Genomic DNA, 23,366 nt, shown 5'->3' with positions numbered 1-23,366 from the left:
TAACGTCTGTGCAAGAGACAAAGGATCCTTTTCAACTACCTGATCCTTCCCCTTTCCTCTCTATACGTCTATTTACTTCTCTTTTTGAAACCTGTTTGAATGTGCTTGGGTAACCCCACGTTGAGGTATCCTAACTCGACATATTTGCCCTTAGTTTAAGGTCTAGAAACCCACAGGGCTTCCAGAATCTTCATAACACTGCTGTTATACGGTTCATCATCAATGCTTTTTGTTTAAGAGTAGCCAACCGATTCCTGTCAGCCGATGCCAAAATTAGGTGACCACAAGAACACCCTGCAAGAAAGACTGAGACCTTAATCTAATGTGTTTTTTGGAACAAGGCAGTCATTACTAGCAGGGCTTTTTGTTTCTTGGGGTTTTTTTTTCATTTTGCAAAGAATTATGAGGTTTTATGCTTTATTTCTTTTCCTAAAATGGTTTTATTATTGACAGCAGCCCTGACATTTAACCTTGATGAGAAGGCAGATAAAAGATACGGGAGATTTACGACCTTAGTTTTGCTGCTCTCTTCTCTTGGTCTTTGTGGGCGGGTACATGGATACCCCCACCAGGTAGAGGCAGATGGCTACCGGGACCTTATAATGGGCAATGGGGACTGGATGCTCCTTTTGGTTAAAATAGATACTATTTTGAGGAGAAAGACAAATGATTAGAATCACCAATACATGATTTCCTTCCTTATTATCCATCCCATCTTTCCTTCTCTTTCGTAAACACCACTCTACACTTCAAGAATCAGCATTTCAAAGATCATTTCAAGTAAGTGCAAAAATAAGAAGATCTTAATCTAATGGGCCTGGGGAGTCTCTGAACCAAACAATGCCTTCTTAGTTTCACTGTTCCTTGGTTCTCTTTCCCTATCCAAGCCTTTTAAGCACCACTTTCCTTCTGCCTCAATTTCTTTTATGTGCTTCTCTGAATGATCTCGGGGCAATGTGTTTAATTGTGGAAGAAAAGAAACCAAAGGAACTTTTAAGAATTATATAAATAAAAGTTAAAAAATTGGCCATAAAGGGTAAGATCATGGGGCAGGTAGGAAGCACAGGGAAAACCAGTGTCACTTGCCCCAGAGTGGTCATTGTCTGCTGGTACCCACTCTGGGTCCACAGGTGAGACAGGCAGCATCCCTGTCCAGGGCTTCTCAAGGGCATCCCCAGACACTGAACTGATACAGCCAGGCCAAGGCTGTGATGACAGAAAGGAGAGCTCCTCCCTTAGGTAATGGTGCCAACTTCTACAACAGACCCTTTACTAATGCTGGGCATGGGCTGACAGCACCGGCAGCTTGGATCTTACTGCAAAAGCAAAGATAAAGTGGCTTCTCAGAGCAGTATTTTCACTCTAGGGAATGCGGGATCCCCTGGGTTGAGGAGTTAAAGGAAAATTGCCTGTGGCCTGTCAGTTGGTGATCTGCGGGGGAGTCTGTTTCATCTGCGTTCCTAATTAAAGGCCACATTAAACCCAGTCAAACGTTCACATGAAAAGCCCCACATGAATGATTCCGGATTCCATCAGCTCCAAAGGAGTCTCATGTTAAACCTCTAACTCAAACGTCTGACCCTCTTCACATCCACTGTCACCCAAGTCCTGGGGAAGAGGGTATGAAGCCGTCAGTGTACAGAGAGCAAACTGCCTGGGTTATTCATTTCCCTCTTGGTGAACTGCATATGAGAAATCAGAATCTCCCAGTTGAATGAGTGTGGGGAGGGCGGAGGAGGTGGGGACAGTCAGGATTCAACGACGCCCAAAGTTCTTATTCTGAGAAAACAGGAAGTGGGAACACTGGAAAAGGAGCTGCTTTATGGCCAAGATGATAAGTTTGGTTACAAGAAAGTTGAATTTAGGTTTCTGAGGGGAAAGGGAGTAGAAAATGAGAGCTGCTGAAGGTAAAGATTGGAGGTAAAAGTGGGGGTCATGAGCATCCAGAAGACATGGGGCACGCGGTGACTTAGAAAGAACAGTGTGGGAAGAGGGGCCGAGCAGGTCTTGTGGCTTCAGTCATGCTTGGACACGGAGAAGCCCACTGCCTATTGTGAGCTGATCGCTCACTGGCCATATGGGGCATGGCAGTCTCCTCAGAGTATGTGGATTCACCAGTAGAAACCGTCCATAAAATGACTTATTAAACTGCTTGGTGTCTTCCCATCCTTCGCAGGCCAAAGCATGTCCCCGGTTAACCAGCAGTCCTCACGCGGTAATGCAGGAGAAAAAGCCAGAAAAGAGGTGGTACTCCTGTTTACACCCCCACCTCTGGCCGATCGAGGGTTTAATTATTACGCGTAAGACAGAGGAGCAGAGTCAGAGTCCCCAGGACCACTCTGCAAGGGATCCATTTGGCCTACACGTCAAGTGCCTTAACTTCAAAATTCCTGCCTGCTCCCTTGTACACCCCCACAACGGGCTCATTTGCGGCAGCAGAGGTTAGAAGGCAGGTTTCCAGGAAAACTCACCCTGGGGTCTCTCTCCAGCTGATGATGATGGGGCAGGCTGCGTCTCCTCTTGGCCTTTGCCAGGCCATTGTGATAAAAATGATACAGGCCTTCAGCAAAGGGGAGCTGTGGAGAATCAAACAGACACAGGCGTGGTTAGCTTCTGGTGGCGCCCTAGAACAGGGACCCCAGAGCTGGGGTGCATGCCGGGGCTCCCTGGGATGGGAATGTATGTGAGAAAACCCCTGCTAACCCCCTATCAGACTTGGCGCTCTGGTTCCCTGTCACTGTTCTCCTCCCCATTTCCCTACCTTTTCTTATGTAATGCCGTTCACCTCCCCTCCCCACAAACCTTCTATTCTTTCCTCCATTACTTTAGTTTTTATCCATCTTTTAATCTTCTCTTCTCCTCCATGGAGCCTTCCCTTTATATTCATCCCCACACCAAGTTCTCCATTCTCTTCTCTTAGGTATCACAAGAAGAGAAAACTACAGACCATTACCCATTAAATGGGCCCCATGTGGACCACAGCAGGCCATCCACACCGTACCCTGTATGCATCTTTGATCCCAAGTCCATGAACATAATAAAATGGTTGTTGTTTATACTAAGAAGTTTTGGGTTGGTTTGTTACTCAGCCATGGATAACAGGAACAAATAGCTAGCTGAAAAAAATGTTTTATTCCTTCATTTTTTTAGGACTGTGCAGACTCGGAACTCTACAATAATATTGGCTCTGTCAGCTGGTGACACCAGCCAGGAGCAGCCCAGATAAGGGCCCTTGAGGGACATTCCTGACAAAGGAGGAGGGGGCCTGAGGCCAGAGAAGCAGATACTAGATGAACTTCAAGGGCACAGCAAGTTTGGCCAGGGGTCTGGTGTGCAAGTGAAAATCTTTTAGAACACTGTAGCATTTGTGATTTTGTTCCTGTTCATTAAAAACCACATTCTTCAGGGAGAATTAAACATAAATATTTCATGTGCATTTTTCCAGGCTCAGTGATTCTTGAATGTTTTCTCTACTTAACCCTGCTGCTGTACTCAGGGTAATGATAAGACTTGATCAAAAAGGTGCAGGGGTGGAGGGAGAAGGAAAGAAAATGTAAGTGTGCTTATCTTTTGCTCTCCAAAGACTTGTGCTTATGACCACTGTCAGGTGGTGTGAACTTGGAGTTTTACTTCCTATTCTGGAGGGCATGAAGCATCTGAGAATCTTTAACACAAGAAAGGAAATTTGGGGCTATAGAGCACCAGTGAGCTTTGGAGGGACATTGTTCTGGCTCCGTTTTACTGATTTTTTTAAAAAAATTAAATTTGAATAGAGGCAAATGGAAAACTCTTTCTTACAGTGGAATTCCAATTAACAAAAGTAGAAGTAATGAACAGAAATTGAATATCACCATTTGGAAACACCATAAATAATTGTGACTGGCAAGTGTCACCAAAGGATGCTAAAATTAGTGGGGGAAATATAATGATAAACAAAGAGAAATAATACTTTACAGTGGAGAAACCTGGCAGAGACGTCCTCAACCAAGTGATGTAAGTTAACCTCACTACGGATGAAACATATCAAAATCATGTGCCTCATGATACAATGCACTGAGAAGGAGACATCACTTACATAATTTCCTTGCCAGAAATACATAACCTGTATGCAGTCAGGAGGAAACATCAGGCAAACCCATAACTGGCTAGTACCCTTCAAAACCTTCAAGATCATAAAAGACAAATAAGGACTGCAGAAATTTTTGAAACCAGAGGAGACGAGGGAGACAGGACAGTTAAATGTAACATATATCTTGGATTGGATCCTGGATCAGAAAAGAAGGACATTAGTGGAACACTTGGAAAACTGTGAACGAAATCTGTAGATTAATTAATAGTGTTATATCAATGTTTTTCCTGGCTTTGATAACTTGTACTATGGTTTTGTCAGACGTTAACTTTGGGAAAGCTGGATAAAGGGTATATGGGAACTTCGTTGCCATTTTAAAGAGAGTAATTTTTTTATTGTGGTAAAATATACAGAATATAAAAATTTTTTCATTTTAAAGTTTCATGTGTACAGTTTAGCGACTTTAAGTACATCTCCATTATTGAGCAGCCAACACTGCTATCGATATCCAGAACTCTTTTGATCCTACACGTTCAACTCTACATTCATTAAATGATAACTTCCTATTCTCCCCTCCCCTCAGCCCCTGGCCACCGCCATTCTACCTCCTGTCTCTAAGAATATTACTACTCTGGGACCTCATATGAGTGGAATCATAAAATATTCATCCTTTTGTGACTGGATTATTCCACTCAGCTGAATATCTTCAAGGTTCGTCCATGTGAAGCACTGTCAGAACTCCCTTCCTTTTTAAGGTTGAATAATATTCCACTGTATGTATGTACCACATTTTGTTTATCTATTCACCAGACGATGGACACTTGGGTTGCTTCCACCTCTTAGCTATTGTGAATTATGCTGCTATGAACATGGGTGAACCTGTGTGCAATTTTTGCCAACTTCTTAAGTCTAAAATTATTCCCAAATTGAAAGTTTTTAAAATGTAAAAATACTTTTAAAATTAAATTTGAATGCCCTTAAGAGGGCCATATATTTAAAAATCTCAAGCCGGAGGTCCCACCACTTCCCTTTGTCACATACTGAAGTCACTTCACATGGTTATGTTAACTGAAGGCAGTTGAATGGCACCCCTGGCTTGGTCTAAGTGCCTCATTTCATAGAGAAAGACACTGTGGCTCAGGGAGGGGCAGGACTTGCCCAGTCAAGAGGGAGCTCTCAACGGAAATCCTTGGTCTCCTTGACTGTAACTCCAGACACTTCCCACCCACCGCTTCCGTTGCTGTCTCGCTCTATGTCCCGTCCCCCTTGATAATCCTGGCTATGAATCCAACAGATTGCAGGCTGGAATTCCTGACAAGGAGGAGTGCGACTCAGGGACAGCCAGGCTGGTGAGTGACCCTCTGGGGTGTACTTGGGACCCACGACCCGGGATTCTTTGATTAGAAGCACTGTCTTGGCTATGGAAGAAATGGAGTTAATTGGTCTCATAGAGCTGAAATTGGAAACTCAGGCAATAAACAGGTAAACTGACTGACCACAGAAGATTAACCTGCAGGCATTGGTTATTTTTCTGAGCCCCTTTTGCCTTTTGTCTTTGGAGTGTAGACCCCAAATCCACTGCCCTCTGAGCCTCTGAGAAGCAACTGTCTGGGGAGATCATGTGCAAAAGCACAAGCTCATCACGGGCAGGGAAAGACAGATGCCGTGTGCCCCACAGTAGTGCAAGGTGCCTGCTGCCCACACAGACCTCCGTGAAGAAATGCTGTGCCTTCCTCTGTTTCTTAAGTAGAATGCTGATCTTCCAAATAGAAAAGACATATTAAAAGCAATCTTAGGTCCCCAAACCCTCACCTGTGTCCCAGTAAGAAACCTCTCATATATTTCAACACAGTATATTCTCAAATGTTTCCTTCATTTAAACACACACACACACACACGAACACACACCCTTCTTTTCTTTTACACCATCACCTTTGTGTCTTAAGGCAAAATACACATGGTTCCAGAAAGAAGGAGAAAAACAGAAGTGAAAGAAGAATTCACAGCAAATTGTCAGCTTGAAGGTTCAGGCTGGGTGACAGTATAATAACGTTGCTAACTCAGACTTGCAGTTTTTAGAAATTCTCATTATGCCGCGAAATTTTATGGATCCCAGCAACGCTTCTCATTGCCTCTTTTCTGTCCCGCCTGCCTCCTTCTCCCACTGATAACCATGGCTCCAAGCTAAAGCTCCTCTCTGAACCCACACACTCGCTTTCCTCATCAGCCAGGAACCCCAGGGAACTGGCCGCCGATTGTGAACAGATAATAAGGCGTGTTAAATCCTCTTGGAGCCCACTGCCCACCTTCCTTTAGACCAGAGTTCTTTCCCCTCAGGCAACCCCTGGACGCTGGTCTGCGAACATTGTCTCCACCCCAAATTTTGTGCTTCTATGCATTTGCTTGTTTCAGAAATGACCACTGCTTCTCACAGATTCTCAGATGGGTCCAGAGCCCCCAAGCAGTTAGGACTCTGGCTCAGACCCATCACTCTTCCTTTAGCGGCTTTGTCCATTGCGTTGATTTTCATGATGCCCAGTCATGTTTATTTGGGAGTCTAGTTTGGTAGAACAATGGACTTCATTCCACATAGGAAGAAATTTATAATTTTATTTTCAAGGGGAGCTGCTGTCAAGAGGTTCAAGGAATAAAAACTGGGAAACAAAACAATACATCAAGGATAGAAAACTGGTTCAGCTGATAACTGCTTGTCAATTTCATTTAGGGGTCCTGCATTTTACAGGGAGGGCTAGGCTCTGCATTTTACTGACATTTCCTGAGACCATTCTTAATTTCCCCGGATTGCATGCAATCTCTTACAGGTGGGGGACTGCACTTTGCAATAAGGATGAGGGAGAAAGGGAACTGGGTGGAGGGGGGTGGGGGTCCCAGGCTCTGCCCTACTGGTACTTATAGGCCAATGAGGAAACACACGGGAAAACTACATTGTGCAATTGACAGAAACGTATAATATTATAGAAAGAAAGAAGGATAGAAATAAGGAGATAGCAGCTGTGCATTAGACAAGAGAAGGTAAGGAAAGGGGAGAAGGAGAGAGGAAGGGGGACCCTGAGAACTTCTGGGGGAGAGGCAGTGTCAGCTGGTGTGGTTGAGATAGCATTAAAAGGTTCCCACTCAGCCCCATCCTAACTTTAATCTGTGTGTGTGTGTGTGTGTGTGTGTGTGTGTGTGTGTGTGTGTGTGTGTGTGTGTGGAATACTAGCACGAAAGTCCAGTTATCTCTGGGGGGATGGGGGTGGGTAACGCCCTAAGCCACGGTCAGCTAAATGCCTCACTGAGATTTGCTGACAGGATGGAGGTTCCTAGGGCCAGAAAGGAAGAGAGAATTGAGAGAGGAAGGAGAGGGGCACCGAAGGCATAGTCCTGCCTATGTTACAACCATGCTTCAGCCTGAACAAGCTCTTGTTTACAGGTTCTCAATGCTCACCTGTACTGAGTTACATCTTAACCCCAACCAAAGCTCCTCCTCCTTAAAGTTTGGACCTAGGATCACACATCTCAGCTATTTGAATACTCTCACCTCTTTCTGTCTTGCTTTGAAAAAGGGTCTGGAGAGGGGCTTCCCTGGTGGCGCAGTGGTTGAGAGTCCGCCTGCCGATGCAGGGGACGCGGGTTTGTGCCCCGGTCCGGGAAGATCCCACATGCCGCGGAGCAGCTGGGCCCGTGAGCCGTGGCAGCTGAGCCTGCGCGTCCGGAGCCTGTGCTCCGGGAGAGGCTACAGCATTGAGAGGCCCGCGTACCGCCAAAAAAAAAAAAAGGGTCTGGAGAATAAAAGGGAAAGAACACCTCCTCTCCTGCACAAGACTCTTCCTTTCTCTTCTGCCTCCACAGGACCAACATTAATTGCCTCTGTTGTCAGGCTCTTAGGTGACTCACAAGGAAACTCAGAGAACATGATTAGTGACTGAGAGTTGGAGAGATAAGCAAACCCATGGAGGTAGTCTGTGGCTCTGGTGGCTGAGGAGCCGCAGGGGTCCTCATTAAGGTTCTCTAGCCGTGGAGAAAGCCTCTCAGGCACTTGAGTTTCATTCCTGTATCACCACGATAATGTGTGCTACAAACCACCAAAAATCTTAGTAGCTCCAAACAGAAACCGATTATTTAGCTCACGATCTCCTGGGTCAACAATTTAAGCTCACTGAGTAGTTGTTCAAGTATTGACTTCATTAAAATTTAAAACTTCTGTGAAAGACAATATCAAGAGAATTTAGAAAACAAGTGACAGACTGGGAGAAAATATTTGCAAAATATTGACTTCATTAAAATTAAAAACTTCTGTGAAAGACAATATCAAGAGAATTTAGAAAACAAGTGAAAGACTGGGAGAAAATATTTGTAAAGGATACATAAAGGATTGCTATCCAACACATACAAAGAACTTTTAAAATTCAACAATCAGAAAACAAAGAACCCAATTTAAGAAGGGGTCAAGGACCATAACAGATGCCTCGCCAATGAAGACATACAAGTGGCAAATAAGCATATGAAGAGATACTCCACATCGTATGTCATGAGGAACTACAAATTAAAACCACAATGACACATCATTACACATCTATTAGAATGGCCCAAATCTGGAACGCTGACAACACGAAATGCTGGTGAGAAGGTGGAGCAACAGGAACTCTCATACATTGTTGGTGAGGATGCAGAACGGCACAGCCGCTCTGGAAGACAGCTTGGCGGTTTCTAACAAAGCTAAACATACTATTACCATATAATTCAGCAATTGCACTTCTTGGTATTTATTCAAATGAGCTGAAAACTCATGTTCAGACAAAAACCTGCACACAGATGTTTATAGCAGCTTTGTTCATAACTGTCAGTATTTGGAAGCATCCAAGATGTCCTTCAGTAGATGAATGGGTAAATAAACTGTGGTACATCTAGATAATGGAATATTATTCAGTGCTAAAAAGAAACGAGCTATCAAACCACAAAAAGACATATTACTAAAGCAAAGGAAGCCAGTCAGAAAAGTCTCAATGAGTCCAACTATCTGAAATTCTTGAAAAGGCAAGACTGTGCAGAGAAAAATAAGATCAGTGTTTGCCAGGGGGTGCAGGTGGGGGCAGAGAAGAACAGGCAGAGCACAGAGAATTTGGGGGAAGTCAAGATATTTTGTATGATATTATCATGATAGATATATGTCATTAAACTCATGTCGAAACCTACAGAATTTACACTAAGAGTGAACCCTAAGGGAAACTATGAATTTGGGGCAATTATAATGTGTCAATGTAGGTTCATCTTTGGTAAAAATGTACCATTCTGGTGAGTGATGTTGATAAAAGTAGACAGTATGCATGTGTAGGAGCAGGGGTATATGAGAAATCTCTGTACCTTCCTTAACTGTTGTCCACTTAAAGTGGCTTTTAAGAAATAGTCTTAAAAATAATATAGCCCATTTCAGTGGATTCCAATTGCTATAATTACCCCAATGGAGAGCAATGTGTTGGAAATGGAATATAGAGTATGTGGCTTTTATTGTTTTAATTTTTATTTTTATTTACTTTGATCATTCTTTTCCTTTTATTTTTTGAAGGGGCCTAGATGGGCAGTGAATAAAATGGAGAGGAGGAGCTGGGCATTTTGAATATATCCAATGATTCTAAAACTATGAAAGGATATAATAATTGGAACTGTTCGATAAGAAGTCATTCCATTCTTAGCAGAGAGGCACAAAAAATATGCTATCTCATAAAAATCAATCAACAAGAAACAGGCCAAGACAATTTCATATTGAAGGCAAATAAGCCGCATTATTTAGCTGAGTAAAGTAAATATGATTTCACTAGAGGAGTGGAAGGCTGGACAGCTCCTTTGAACAGATGCCGCTCATACAGCAGAGGAGCCTAATTGTTTACTTGCACCTCCAGCTCCTCTGTCAACGGAAGGAGGCCTGTGGTGTGAGCACTCATTTCTTTGAGTAACCAGATGTGACAGAGAATCTTATTCAGCCTGAACTTATCAGGGCATATTGTAAGGTTAGCCTGCTCTGAGGAGGTCCTTTGGGTATAGAACCAGAAACCAGTTGCTAAACAGAGTTTTCCACACCCCAGCACGTAAAATAGGTAACTTGTAAGAGACTGGATGGAGCCATCAGATCAGGGGAAGTCTTATAAATGGGTCTAGAGAAATATAATATGTTTTTTGTTGCACATAAATCTAAATACGTTACCTTTCTGTCTGTAAAACCCATCCCTTTCAATGTGCTCTATCTCTGCAGGGCTCAATAAAAACTTGTCAATAAAATATGACTGTATGGATGGATGTTCCTTTGGATTAGCTATTTGTAAGGGGGGAATTAGCTATCTGAGGGGAAGTGAGAGGGGAGAGTGGAAAATCCTTGACCCAGCACTCAGGACACCTGGCTCTAGGCCCACCTTGCCCATTTCTACGCTTCTCCTAGGTATTGTTCTCCATGGACAACACTCAACTCTCTTCTGTGATTCTAAGAGCTGCTTTTCCCTATGACCAGGAGCACAAAAATGCAGAACGGCTTGTGTTGTCCAGGGTTGTTTGTTTTTGTGGAATGGAGCTACTAGTCCACAGTGGGATTCAAACAATGATATACTCCCAAGAACCTACACAACTTATTTATATCAAGTCTAAAATGACAGTCAGACAATGAGATAGGTGAAGAATAGCTGACCCTCAGCCTCATTCACAAACAGTTCCTTTCTAACCTAAGGCAAAATTTCCATGTATTATCTCAGAAATGAAAATGTAAGAACATGCATTCTTCCTTTGGAATATCAGGGAGTAAGCTACTTATCAGGTGTGCTGGGATGACATTACTGTCCTGGCTTTTCTTTTTGGCTTCTAAGTTAGGGGGCTTGTTTTAGATTCATGTATCTGTGTGTCTGGGAGGAAGTAGTATGCATTTAGTGATTTTGTTCTTAGCTGGAATAAATTTCATGCACAGAATTGGCCACCTCTACCAGCCATCCACTGTGGCTTCAAAGACAATAATTAAGCTATTATTATCCCTGATGTTATCAGCCAGTGGCAATAGGATCAAAGGCATGATTCCCTAGTAGTAACATCTGTTAAAAGGGATGGTGATACCTGCTTCCAGGATATGAATGATTCCCTAGGACAAAGGAACAAGGCTGGGAGATCCAGGCCCCTCTACTTCACTACTAGCTCAACTTGTTTTTCTAGGGTTACCTGTATATGGCCGCTCTGCTATACTTTCCAAGTATCCTTCAATGTCTCCTTCTACTTATCCACAAGATCCACATTCCTAACATGGTGTGGGTGACCCCTCATGAACCATCCTCAGTCCACGTTTTTGGTTTCATCTCCCAAAAATGTTGCCTAGTCAGGCAACACTAATTGTAATCCTTCTAAAATTCCGGTGCACTTTGTTTCATGTGCTGTACCATCCTCGATAAACCCCCTTTTATTTTAATTTGTTGAAATTATGGGCCTCAATGCAAACTCACCTCCACTTGGCACTGCCTGCCTTGTGAAGGCTTCCCTTCTGCTTCACATGTCCTATATCACAGATCTCTCACAAAGCATATTGCCAGTACTCATACAGAGCACTCCTACTTGTCTGTGATTTCTGTATCTTATCTAACCTGTGCCTCTGTGTAGCAGATGATGTTTTGATGGCCTTCCTGCATTCCTTTTACCTACCCTGGAGGTCCCCTGTACACAGTGCCTGTACATGCCACAGTCTTCATGCATCCCTCTGCCTGAGGGTGTTAGTCTGACTGTGGAAGCAGGCTTGGCCTGCTTGGGGCAAGCAGAAGTGCAAGGGATTTGATGCCCCTCAGGTGTAACCCTCAACCGAGGAAGAATGGGAGGTGGTGGCTACATTTCCTAGCTTCCTCGCCCTTGGATGGGATAACTCAGAAATGCTGTAACTCCCAGACTCTTCGGGAGGAGAAAGTTGCAGAAGTGGTCCTCGTTTGTTTATGTCTCTCTGTATCAACTCCTTAGGAGAGTTGCCTCCTGCACTGACTCTGAGCTTGGCCATATGGCTTGCATTGGCCAATGGGACTTAATAAATGTGACACAACCAAAGACTTGAAAAGGGTTTGCACACTGGAGCTGGATCGCTCCTTAATATCTGAAAACTTTCTTACTTGTCCCCAAGTCCGTGTCTCGGTGCCTGATATCATACTTGCTTATTGAATGTGTTAACTACGTGTTTATTGAATGAACGGCATATTCTTCTGCTTCTGCGCTTCCCCCGCTATGACGGTGCTCCTGTTACTTTGTCCATTGGTTTCAAACTTCCATAACTTTTCTTTGGTCCTTTCCTCCTTCCTAAGTTAATGGCCAGAGTGGCTTGTTTCGGGCTTCAACTTCTGGGTCCAAATTTGCTTCATGCCAAGCCTCATTGGAGACACACTCTCCAAGGTTCCCTTTGGCTTGATTCTGCACCCCACCCCATGTTGCTGCCCCTGGACTTCAGGAGATCCACAGTGGCTTGTTTCCCATCCTTCTCCCCCCATCTTAGGCTCTGCAAGCTCTCTCTTGGTCTCCCATTCCTGGTTGACACTCCCTAGAAACACAGTCAACAGGAACTGACTAGAATTGACTCTTTCATGCCAACTACCTTCTTATGTTTGAACTTCCATCATTTTTGAAGAGAACTGATAGCCTTCTGAGGAAACATATTTTCCCCTCTTCACAGAAGTGAAGAACAAGCTAAGGGCAAGGAAAGATAGGATTTGTGGATCTCCTTGTTCTCCTCTGTCATTGGCTTCTGAATTTCTCTTTAAGTCACAAAATTTTAGGCTATTAATGACAGTTAATTAATCGAAGTCATTTAACACAGATACAAATTAGGATATTCTTATAACGTTTCCTCACATGCATGGTTTTCCTGATTGCAGTATCTCATAACACATCTGTCTGTCATTTAGTGAGCATCTGATGATCATGCTAAGCCTTTAGAATGTTTTCTAACCATTGATTTTGATATTTATTAAGTGCTTGCTAAAAGTACAGCACTGTGCTCATCACTAAGGGGACAGTCAAAGAAATATAAAATTCTTATTCTATCTTTTATCAAGTGTTAATCCAATAGGTTTTTGTTTTTTGTTTTTTTTTGCTGCACCATGCAGCTTGCAGGATCTTAGTTCCCCGACCAGGGATTGATTGAACCCGGGCCCACTGCAGTGAAAGCCCGGAGTCCTAACCACTGGACTGCCAGGGAATTCCCCAGGAGGTTGTTGTTGGTGTGGAATCCCTGAACTTATAACTTTCCCAGTTTTGTTTGGGAAACTGGAGTCTGTAAAAATTTTAGGGGTAAATTTGAGAAAAGCAGACTAGGAGGACGTGAAATGAACTGGTAACCAACAGGTTGGTTTATATGGCTAATCGCTCATAGAAATCCCTCTCAATCTGGTTCTCTCTCTCTTCCAGCATGATAGGCTGGTGCAGTGGTTCTGATGATGCAGCGTCTGAACCACCGTCAGGGAGCAACAGGGTTCCAATGCTCATTGCAAATAGTTGGGAACAGAAACATCATGTTTGATCTCCATTTCCTCATGTATAAAATTAAGGGTTAAACTAATGCCTTTCCAAGGTCTCTTCCTGCTCTGACAGGCTGTAACTCCATAATTTCAGTTACAATTTGTTAAAATTTAAATTAGTCTGGATAAATCAGTCAGAATAATCAGTCAAGTATGTCACAGTATTTTGGTGGGGCACCAATCTCCAAGTGGTCTGACAAGTGTTTAGAAACCATTATCATAAAAATCATTAAAACCACATAAATTTGTCACCATAATAATACTTTTCTTCTTGTCCTCCCTTTACCACTATATTTTTTGAAGGAACTGTCTACACTTGATCCCTCTACTTCATCATACTTACTGCAGCCTTCACAATTTGGCTTCCTTCCTGTCACAGACACTATCACTTTCCTGCTCACATCCCTTTGGGCCTTAGCATTTAGTGTATGAAGAAAGCCTCTGGATCTATTTGTCTGAGAGTTTTCTCTGGCGGCCAAATTCTGCTCTGTTTGAGCATTTGCCAAGTCAAAATGCTGGAGAGTCAACGCCACCCAGGAAAAACTATCAATCATGAAACAATATCTGATTGCAACTGGCATATAAATACAGCAGTTCCCTCACCCCTCAGGCAGAATGACTCTCAGACGAGTTCTAAACCATCTCCCAGAGTTTCCTGGTAGGATTGAGCCCCAGTTACCCACAGTGACAACTTGTGCTGTAATACACCCTTAATTCCTGCCTTCCCTTCCCGGTCTCAATTCCCCACTCCCCTACCGGTATTTACTAGAATCATGCCTTGGATAAACAACTTGCATTTAATCCTTGTCCCAGGGACTGCTCCTGGGGACCCAAACCGACATATTGTACTTCTCCTCTTCCCATGTGCTAAGGTGCCTCCTCCAATCACACCAATGACTTCATCTCCAAAACCAGTGGCCACCGTTGCCCCATTCTTTCTTTCTTAATCCTCATCTCCATTCCTTTCACAGCCCTGCACTTTCTCAAGTAATCTTCCATATCCCTAACTGTCCAAGTTCCGTCTCCTCTTTCTCCCTCCACGCCCAAATTTCTGCAAGATTTTGTGCTAGAACCTCTTCTCTCCGTTTTCTCTCCACACTCTCCCTTGGCAACGCTATTTAGCTATGGCATGACTGAGGTGCACGAGGATGGATGCTTGTGCATTTGACTTTCAGCTCCTTGACCACCTCCACCTCTTTTTGGCTTTGGTAACTCACCTCCATGGACCTCATCATTGTCTGGAAATGCTCAATTTTGGGAGTCTTGAGTTTCAACACCCTATTCACTAACCATAGCTTTCTCCCTTTCAACTCTCTCACTACTAATCCCAATTAACCTTCTCTTCTATTTTATGGATATTCCATTTTTTAAAACTCCATTTCCTTCTCTCCCTACTTCCACCATCTCCACTTGAGTGCTATTGAAGAAAATGACTCAGTTGCTGCTGCTATAAATCCATGCTCTCCCACTTGGCCCCTCAGTACTGGCCAGAGGTCATTACCGGTCCTTTGTCAGCATCCTCTCCCACCCCCATTTGCAGAGCACAAAATTTTATCTCTTTTGAAGCCCCCATCCCAGCACCACTTCCCTCACTCCAAGAATTGACCTTGCCTCCTACACCTTTGAAATAACTGTGACTCCCAAGTGGATATTCTCCTGATATCCTCCTCTGTGACCTAAAAACTGAACTTCATCTGCTCATTCTTCTCTCTTTTATCTCAAAGAGAGGAGAGTTCCTTTTTCATGTACAGGCTAATCCCTTCACTTTTCAATAAAACCCAGCTCATCAAGAGATGAATGAAAATGAAGAATTTGGGACTGAAGAAGTTCTGGTAAAAGGACTTGTGATGAAATTAGAATTTAAGAAAAACTAGGAGAAGAATTGGGTGTTTAGGGGACTCAATGCCACATTTAAAGTTATAAATGAAGGGCCACTCTAGGATCCTACAGTTTTCTTCATGTTCTTGTCAAATTTCTACAAGAAACTATCAGCATTTTGTAACATGCTTAAGTCTATTTTACTCTATATCAGAAAATTAACAGTTTGTGTCAATGTTTCACTTTCAACCTAAGAGTTTATTATTTTCAATTATTCTCATCAGAGGATATCAACATATCACAACATTATCCAAAAAGCCATGATCAAATGAGCTTTAGGGACAAAAACAATTTGTCAATAGAGTTTACTGCAAAAGTTTATTGCTTTTTCTATATACCTCATGTAGAAGCCATCCATTAATATGCAATCATTACATTTAGGATAGAAGAGAGTTAACTCAGATGTAATTTCTTGATTCCCTAACCATTAGAGGATTTTAGCCACTGAATCATCTTTAGCTATAACAAATACATCTTAGTAGACAAAGTCAAGCTGTAACTCCTCTTTTTCAACTGCCCTGTGATTCTTTGAATATCAACTAATATATTCCAGAAATTTAGTATAGTGTTTCTTTTCAAAATGATGAATCTGAGCTCAAATGTAAAATAAAGCCACTGCTATAGTGGGGGGAAAGCATTTGAACTTCAGGTTTCACGTTTTATTTTTAAGCCTGACTTCTCTGAGCAGTTATAGCTGAATATATAACTATTGCAAATTTAACTATCAGCATTACTCTCTGATGTGCTATAACATTATGATGAGACCTTTTGAAATAGAAATTGATTTCTAGATAGTCATTCATTTGAGAAAAAGAGGTGTAATTTCCCCCCTTCTTTTGTATTTATCAAGTTTTAACTGCAGGCTTTATTTTCTCTGCTCAAACAACTCATGTATTCTACTATTGATAATTTCTAAGTTGGGAATTTTAGGGAAACACAGGAGTCTGTCAGTCAGTGATTTGCTGGTTGTTAACTACTTCTGTTTCCTAGCTAAATTTCTGCCTATTAATAAATGGATATTACAGGGGTAGTTTCTTAAGACTAGTTCTTCAAGTACTTTCTCTCTGAACTGATGGCTTAAATCATCATCTTGTGACCCAAGTGTCTTTATCAGTCAAGAAGCACAGAATGAGTATCTACTATGAGTAGGGCGTATTGGTTGCCAGTGCAAGCAACAGAGAATTGAATGGATTTTATATTCTTGCTGGAGAAGACAAGTCACAAAGACCTGAAAATTTGGTTGATGTTATGAGATGAAAATCTAAGAACTCTCATAAGCCTTTAGAAGATTATTGCTGTTGTGATTTGCCTTGGTTTGGTTGCAAAGTTTGGAGAGTCATTTCAACAGCTTGAGAAAAGGAACATTTATGGAGAATGTATTGGTTTAGGTAATACTGGTTGTTCTAAAGATAAACTCCCAAATCTCAATGCTTTAATGTAATAGTTTAATTTCTGCTTCACGTAAGGAATGAGAAATTCTAAGTCAGGAATCGGGGACCTGGGCTCCTTTCATGTTGTGACTCTGCCACCTTTAGCATTTGCTTCCAGAGTTACTGTTCTCAATCACATCAAGCCTCAGAATAGAAAAGAGTGTGGAAAATCAACCTACATGGAGTTTTTATACATCAGGCATAGAAGAAAAGCACATCACTTCTGCTTACAATACATTGGCTGGAATTGTCATATGACCACACTTACCTGCAAAGCAGGCTGGGAAATGTGGTCTTTCTGTGGCTCGTGTAGAAGAGGAAATTAGTTTGGTGACTAGCTTTAAGCCTCTGTCACAGAGTTCTTTGGCTGGGAATTTGGGCTGGAAGTTATTAGAAACTCAGATGCAATGTTTGCATCTCCCACAACCTGGATGGGCTTTCTCATGCCAACTAGACTCCATTCTCCATTCTGTAGCAACTAGTGGGTCACATTTCCTAAAGGAGCCAGTATGATTGGTTGAGATAATTACCATGGTCTGTAACAAATTGTAGACCACTGAATTATTTGGGCCAGGCCATCTCATGGACCATGGTTGACTCATGGATGGGTTGCCATTGGGTTGAGTGTCTATTCCTCGCTCAATCAGTTGTCACTCCTGAGAAAGCATAACCCACAACTGCTTTCTTGAGTAAAAAAAAAATGTGTCTAGGTCATCACCTTATTATTATTACTACTACCAATAATAGGGTTTTATTCTATGCACTCAGCACTGTGTCCAGAACCTTACATGCACTATATTATTGATTTTTCACAACCCCCATATTTTATTAACCATTTCAAATAAAATAAGCCTCTGAGGGATTTCATAACTTAGCCAAGTTTCTGGTGCTGTCTAATCAAAATCCTGTCATCTTTACCTTTTAACATCACTGTTCCTGGTTTCCTTCAGCCACAGAGGGGCTTTGGGCATGGCGAGTGCTGTGACAGATATGACTGGTGACTGATCCAAGGGAAAGGAACAGATTATATGCAATAGAAGTTGCAAAGAGATACAAAACAACCAGAGAAGGCATGAGGGATGAACTTGGACTTGACCTAAGGCATAATGTATTAAGTTGGGATCCAAAAGGAATTCATGGCAGTCATGTTGGAGAAATGGGCTCTTTCCCTTTAGCTATCATGATAGTAGATCTTGTAGTTCCAGAAAAACTGTCCCTTAAGTGTTTTTAAGATAGGAATCCTTTCGGAAATACTTAGGATCAAATCTTTTTCCTTTTATTTCTGCCTTCATCCCCCAAACTGTGTTAAGAGGATGGGGGAATATGGTTAGAGAATTCTTTTGACTGACAATTGATTGTGTGTGGAAGTGAAAGTAAAATTATATAATATGGATTCAATATTGTTGGGACATTAAAACACCATTAAAAGAGTGAGAATAAATATTCAAAATACATATATCTGACAAAAGATTCCTATCCATAATAGGTAAAGAGCTCCTACAAACCTAAAGCTAAAAGCTACCCAAGTGAACAAGAGGGGGACTTATGGAATGCTGATAACATTTTATCTCTTGATTTAGGTGCTGGTTACACATGTGTGCCCAGTTCATGAAAATTTATCAAGTTATGCTCTTTCCTAAATTATATTATACTTCAATAAAATTAAAATGACCAGAAGTTTATTCTTTCATTACATAACAGCACAATTATTAGATTTTAAAAAATTTTTAACAATTATACATATAAAAGCTGTCACATGACTTTACTTGTGTAATCATCCTAGCCTTAGTTCTACATGGATAAAAAATAAAACATATTATAGTAAAAGAAAAAACTTAATTGTCAGTTGTTTGGATTTCTACCTTAATTCTCACATGATTTTTGGCCAACCCTCAATGCATTAATAAATAATTTTCATTTTCTTTTTCAAAGGAATTAAAATTAGTAGTGTATTGAGAATTTTAAGGCAATCTTTAGAATAACATCTGTCATTATTGCAAACTCACTCGTTCTCCTAGACATATGCACCTTCTCTGGTGAACTTACATCTTTGGGCCACATCATGATAAAATAGAAAATTTTAGTCTCAACACACCTTTCTGAGGGTAAAGTTATAGGTATTTTTATTCCTTTTGAGAGAGGAAATATAATTGTTTGCTTATGGTCTTGTAAGAGGCAAAATAGTCAAAAAATATTCATTGAGTACCTTATATATAGGACACTGTGCTAAATATAGAGGTTATAAAAAGACATAATATATTATCTCTTGGGAGATTTACAACTTATCTGAAGAAGTGTATACTCGTACACATTAGTTAACAACATAAGTTAATACCAAATAAGTGTTAAATATATTGTAGAAAAAAGAAATAAAGGAAAGGAAAAATATCTGAACTCTAAAATGATGCCCAAAAGGCAGAGTTCTTGGCAGTCAGGGAAGGCTTCCTGGAGGCAGCATGATAAAAAAACAAAATTATTTTGGCTTTAAATCTGAGTTTTTTTCACTTTCCAGATATAAGCAGTTACGTTTAACCTCTTAGAGCTTTAAGATTTTCATCCGAGAATTAGAGCTGATGCCAATAATTTCTACCTCACAGAGTCATGAGTTTAGATAACTTTGTAAAATAGTAGGTCCCTCCCTTCTTTCATATGAATAAATAATTACTGAGAATCTTTGCTGTCTGACACTGAGCATCTGGAAGGATGGGGCGGTAGGGAGTTGGGAGGTATCCTAGGTGTTAGAAAGAGGAAGGAGAAGGAGGTATTGGGGGTTTTAAATGAAAAATGAATAAGAAATATTGACAAAAGTACAGTACGGCATGACAAAAAAGAAGACGGGACAGTGTTTGGGAGACCTGGAGGAATAAATAAAACTAAGGAAGTTTTCTTACAGCCTGGCAATAATATGCTGGCTCTGGTGAGGAAACCAGAAATATAGAAAATCCCATCCCTGAATGTTGAACTTTTAAGTGGGTAGACAATGCTTACACCCGTATTTACTTACATATATGAACTGACTAGAGGACAAGTAATGAAATGTCCTAGCTTATGTCATGTAGTCTTTGCTTCTTTATCCCACAGGGATTTGGAGAAGGGAAAGCTCATGGCATCAGGGAAAGTTTGGAGCTCAGTCTTGGGGGATGAGTGGACATGGATCCAAAGGAGGAAAAGAGGGTTTATTCCAGACAAGTGTAGCTTCGTGCAACAATTCATCAGAAGTATCTTGCCATAGACTGATTTTTACTTAAATAGATATCAGAGCAAAAATCATTTGGATAAGAGTACTTCTGAGAGGTCATGGACAGGTAACTAGGAGATGGCAAGGTAAAAAGCCCATTTCTCCTGGATGGGAACTGCCGGTTTGAGACTGTAATGCAAAACCAGTGGGCTCCTCTCCAAGAAAGAATGGGAAAGAGGCTTAGGTATCTGATTTCACCCCAAAGTATGAGTTCCCTGAGATTTTAAGGTAAGTGTATTGAGAGGATTCAGATTCATTTACGATGAGATTGTCTCTACACCTCCTTGCTCAAGTTCCATCACCAAAACTGTAAATCCTTTATTAGGCTGTTCACCTCTATACAAAAAAGAAGTAAGCTTCTTGGAGCATATATGCTAAGCCATCATCAGTCTCAGCTACACCTAGATCTGGTTACATCTCTAAGATCAAATGTTAAGGGCATATTTTCAATAGGGGAAGTAAAAGAGGATAGTGATGTCTGCCCACCCCATGGAAAGGGCCCTGGCATGGGGAGAGAGTAACAGGTATTTCTGCATCAACCGCAGCCCTTTCACAGAGCTTTTGTTTTGTTTTTGTTTTTTTAAGAGCCTTTTTAAAGAACCTGATGCCACATCCTTTTCCAGCATACCCTAAAGGCCAACGTACCCTGCAGAGCACTTAGCTCGCTGTGGCATGTACTAAGGGGGTGAGAGCATAAGTTCATCTCTGAAAGATCTGGGCTTAAATTCTTGGCTGTTTTCATCTTGGGCCTTTATCTGAGCCAATTTCCTTATCAGAACCATAGGCTTAGTAATAATCGTAGCTTCCTCAGAGCTGTTGAGAGTATTAAAGAAAAGTATTAAAGTAAGGACTCCATCACATAAAGGTGCCCTATAACTGTCAGCTAATAATAATCACCACTATATTTACGGCGCCTGGGTCCTGGATCTTGCCAAGTTTGGGGCAGGGGTAAGGGTGGGAAGGAAGGAGGGTCTCCTTATTTATTGTATTGGCGGCACTCTGTAAACAGCCCCCAGGCCCTGGGCTAGAGCGGCGGCGGGCTGCACCCTCAGCTGGCGTCTCCTCTCCCGTGCTCCACCCACACTTCCCGGGAGCAACAAGTCCCTCTGCGGGACCCGCCCGCGCGCCACAGCAGACCCGGCGCCGCCTCCCAGACCTCTGTCAAACTCACTGTCAAACCCATTTGGGGTCGAAATCGCGGTGGCCAACGCCCTACGGAGGCGGGAGAACCCGCAGCAGGTGAAGGAGGCTTGCAGCGGCTAGGAGGGAGGCTGGAGACGTGGGAAGTCCGGACCGAAGGGACTGAGTCCCAGTTCGCGCTGCCCTTGCGAGGCTAGAGCAGCACCGAACCACCCACAGCTCAACTCTAGCTTCTCTCCTGGGATCAGGAGGGAGGAAACGGGACCCGGAATCCCACAGACCTCCACCCGGTCAGCGCTCTGGTCGACAGATCGCATCCCTCCGTCCTGCAGGTTCAGATCGCCCCGGTCTCTCCTTGCACCCTCACTCCACCGCACCCTTCGCCAGGTCCCCTAAGGACACTTGAGATCCCTGGCGAGATATTTCGCAGGAAGCAGGTAGGTCAGCCACGGCCCCCATTCAGTGATCTCCACTCCCTTCCCTCCCAGACTGGGTACCTGGCGTCTCCAAAGGAGTCCCGAGGCATCCGAGGCTGGGAACATCATCCAGCTGCCCAAACGGTTGAACTCTGACAACTTCTTGGAATGGGGATCCCCGCTTTCTTGTGGGAAAGCCAAGCCGGCCGCCCACATACCAAGAGAGCCACCCCGAGTTCTCCGTAAGGAACTCCCCTCAAAATCTACCTCTCCAGCGTCTACAGCTGCGAGTTGAGAACTAGAGAGCTGAGTACGCTTCGGGGTGGGCGGGCGTGGGCGTGGGCGGGGGCGGGGGAAGTTCAGCCCCGATTTTGGAAAGAAAAACCAGTTCTGTCTCCAAGTCTCCTGGAGCCAGGGAGCTGCCTTCCCTGGAAGAGAGCCGGGACAGGAGTCAGGGAGGGAAGTCCTCCTGGCGCCGGGTTCGAAAAGCGCGGAGACGAATCGCAGTGTCCAAGCTTCCAGCCTTGTGCGTCGGAAACTACCCGTTCTCCGGGAGGCAGGGGCGGGGGATACATCCCTGACGAGTCTGCCAACGCCAAGACCTGCTGTTCAGCACTTCGTACCTCATCCCCAGGCAGCCTTGAGAAGTTGGTAGCTCGGACAGCAGCCCGGGCGCACCGCATTGTTTGAAAGGTGTTATCCTGTTTTCGCCACCAAGTCAAAGAGCAATAAATTGTTTTTATGACCTTACGAGTACAATTTGAAGGGCATTTTAATTACATAACCCGTGAAAGATCACCGGAGGCAACGTTGTGTTAAGGAGCCGATGGCAGAATATCTGCATCGCACAAGAAAGAGAGAAAACTTGCAAATCTGCAATGAGATTGCGCAGGGCTGCCCCCGTTTTGAAACAACATGCGAAATGCAAGAGAGGTCCTACCTTTCGGACTCCAAAACCGTGTTCTGCTGCAACTTGGCGAGCTTCTTCCTCTCCTCCTTTATGCAACTCCACAAGAAAATGATTCGTGAAGACCGGTCTCTCGGCAGATGCAAAAACCATGACACAGAAGAGGAGCCCGGCGGCCGCCTTCCACTGGAAGACACAGCCACCTTTCATCTTTCTTTGGGAGTGAAAAGTGGTGTTAGGAGGCGCGCAGGCTGGCGGAGCAGTGGTCCCGCAAGGAAGGTGCAAATAAAAAAAAAAAAAAAAGAAAAAAATATATAGTTTTTGTTGTTGCTTGTTTTAAAAAAAATCTTTGTGTAGAGAAAAACACTGATTAGGGGTTTGGAAAGGAGCAAATCAGTGTGTGTTCTCTAGCATCTGGCTGGCGGGGAAGCCGTGTAGTCAGGCAGCCCGGCTTGCTCGCAGAGGTGCTAATGTGGAGAGCTGTGTGTATCTCAGAGAAAGAGCGAGTGTATCTGTGCCTGATGCTAAATCTGCATTTTCAGCTCCTCCTCAGCTCCAATTCCACTGGGGCGGGAGGAAGGCTCCAGCCTGGGTGACGTGCGCCCGCCGGCAGCCAATGAGGGCTGCAGAAGCGGCGGGTCCCGCCCTGGGCCGCCCCGGGCCCGCCCCTGCCCGCCCCCGGCCGGGCAGGTCCGCCTCCGCCGGCGGGGGGCGCCGCGCGGCGAGCCCGCGCCCCCGCCCCTTTCAGCACCCTGGAGAGCGCCTCCACC

The 23,366-nt window shown here is 43.3% G+C and overlaps 1 protein-coding gene across 2 annotated transcripts in view; it reads right to left on the bottom strand.

The window, feature by feature from the left end:
* PCSK2 (proprotein convertase subtilisin/kexin type 2) overlaps positions 1-22,806 on the bottom strand; it is a gene marked incomplete at both ends in the record, with an annotated part of 213,656 nt that extends 190,850 nt beyond the window's left edge. Inside the window, 2 exons of one of the 2 annotated variants that reach the window (XM_082856430.1) lie at positions 2,472-2,576; positions 22,630-22,806. In XM_082856430.1, coding sequence (XP_082712556.1) covers positions 2,472-2,576; positions 22,630-22,806 — 282 coding nt within the window. The remainder of the gene's footprint in view (positions 1-2,471; positions 2,577-22,629) is intronic. The other variant, XM_082856431.1, reaches the window with a different exon arrangement.
* Positions 22,807-23,366: the final 560 nt, after the last annotated feature.

This window comes from Leucopleurus acutus (genome assembly GCF_964270905.1).
Source record: "Leucopleurus acutus genome assembly, chromosome: 16".
NCBI classification, from domain to species: Eukaryota; Metazoa; Chordata; class Mammalia; order Artiodactyla; family Delphinidae; genus Leucopleurus; species Leucopleurus acutus.
The sequence above is the reverse complement of the archived record's forward strand: the minus strand, read 5'-3'. Positions and strand labels throughout refer to the sequence as shown.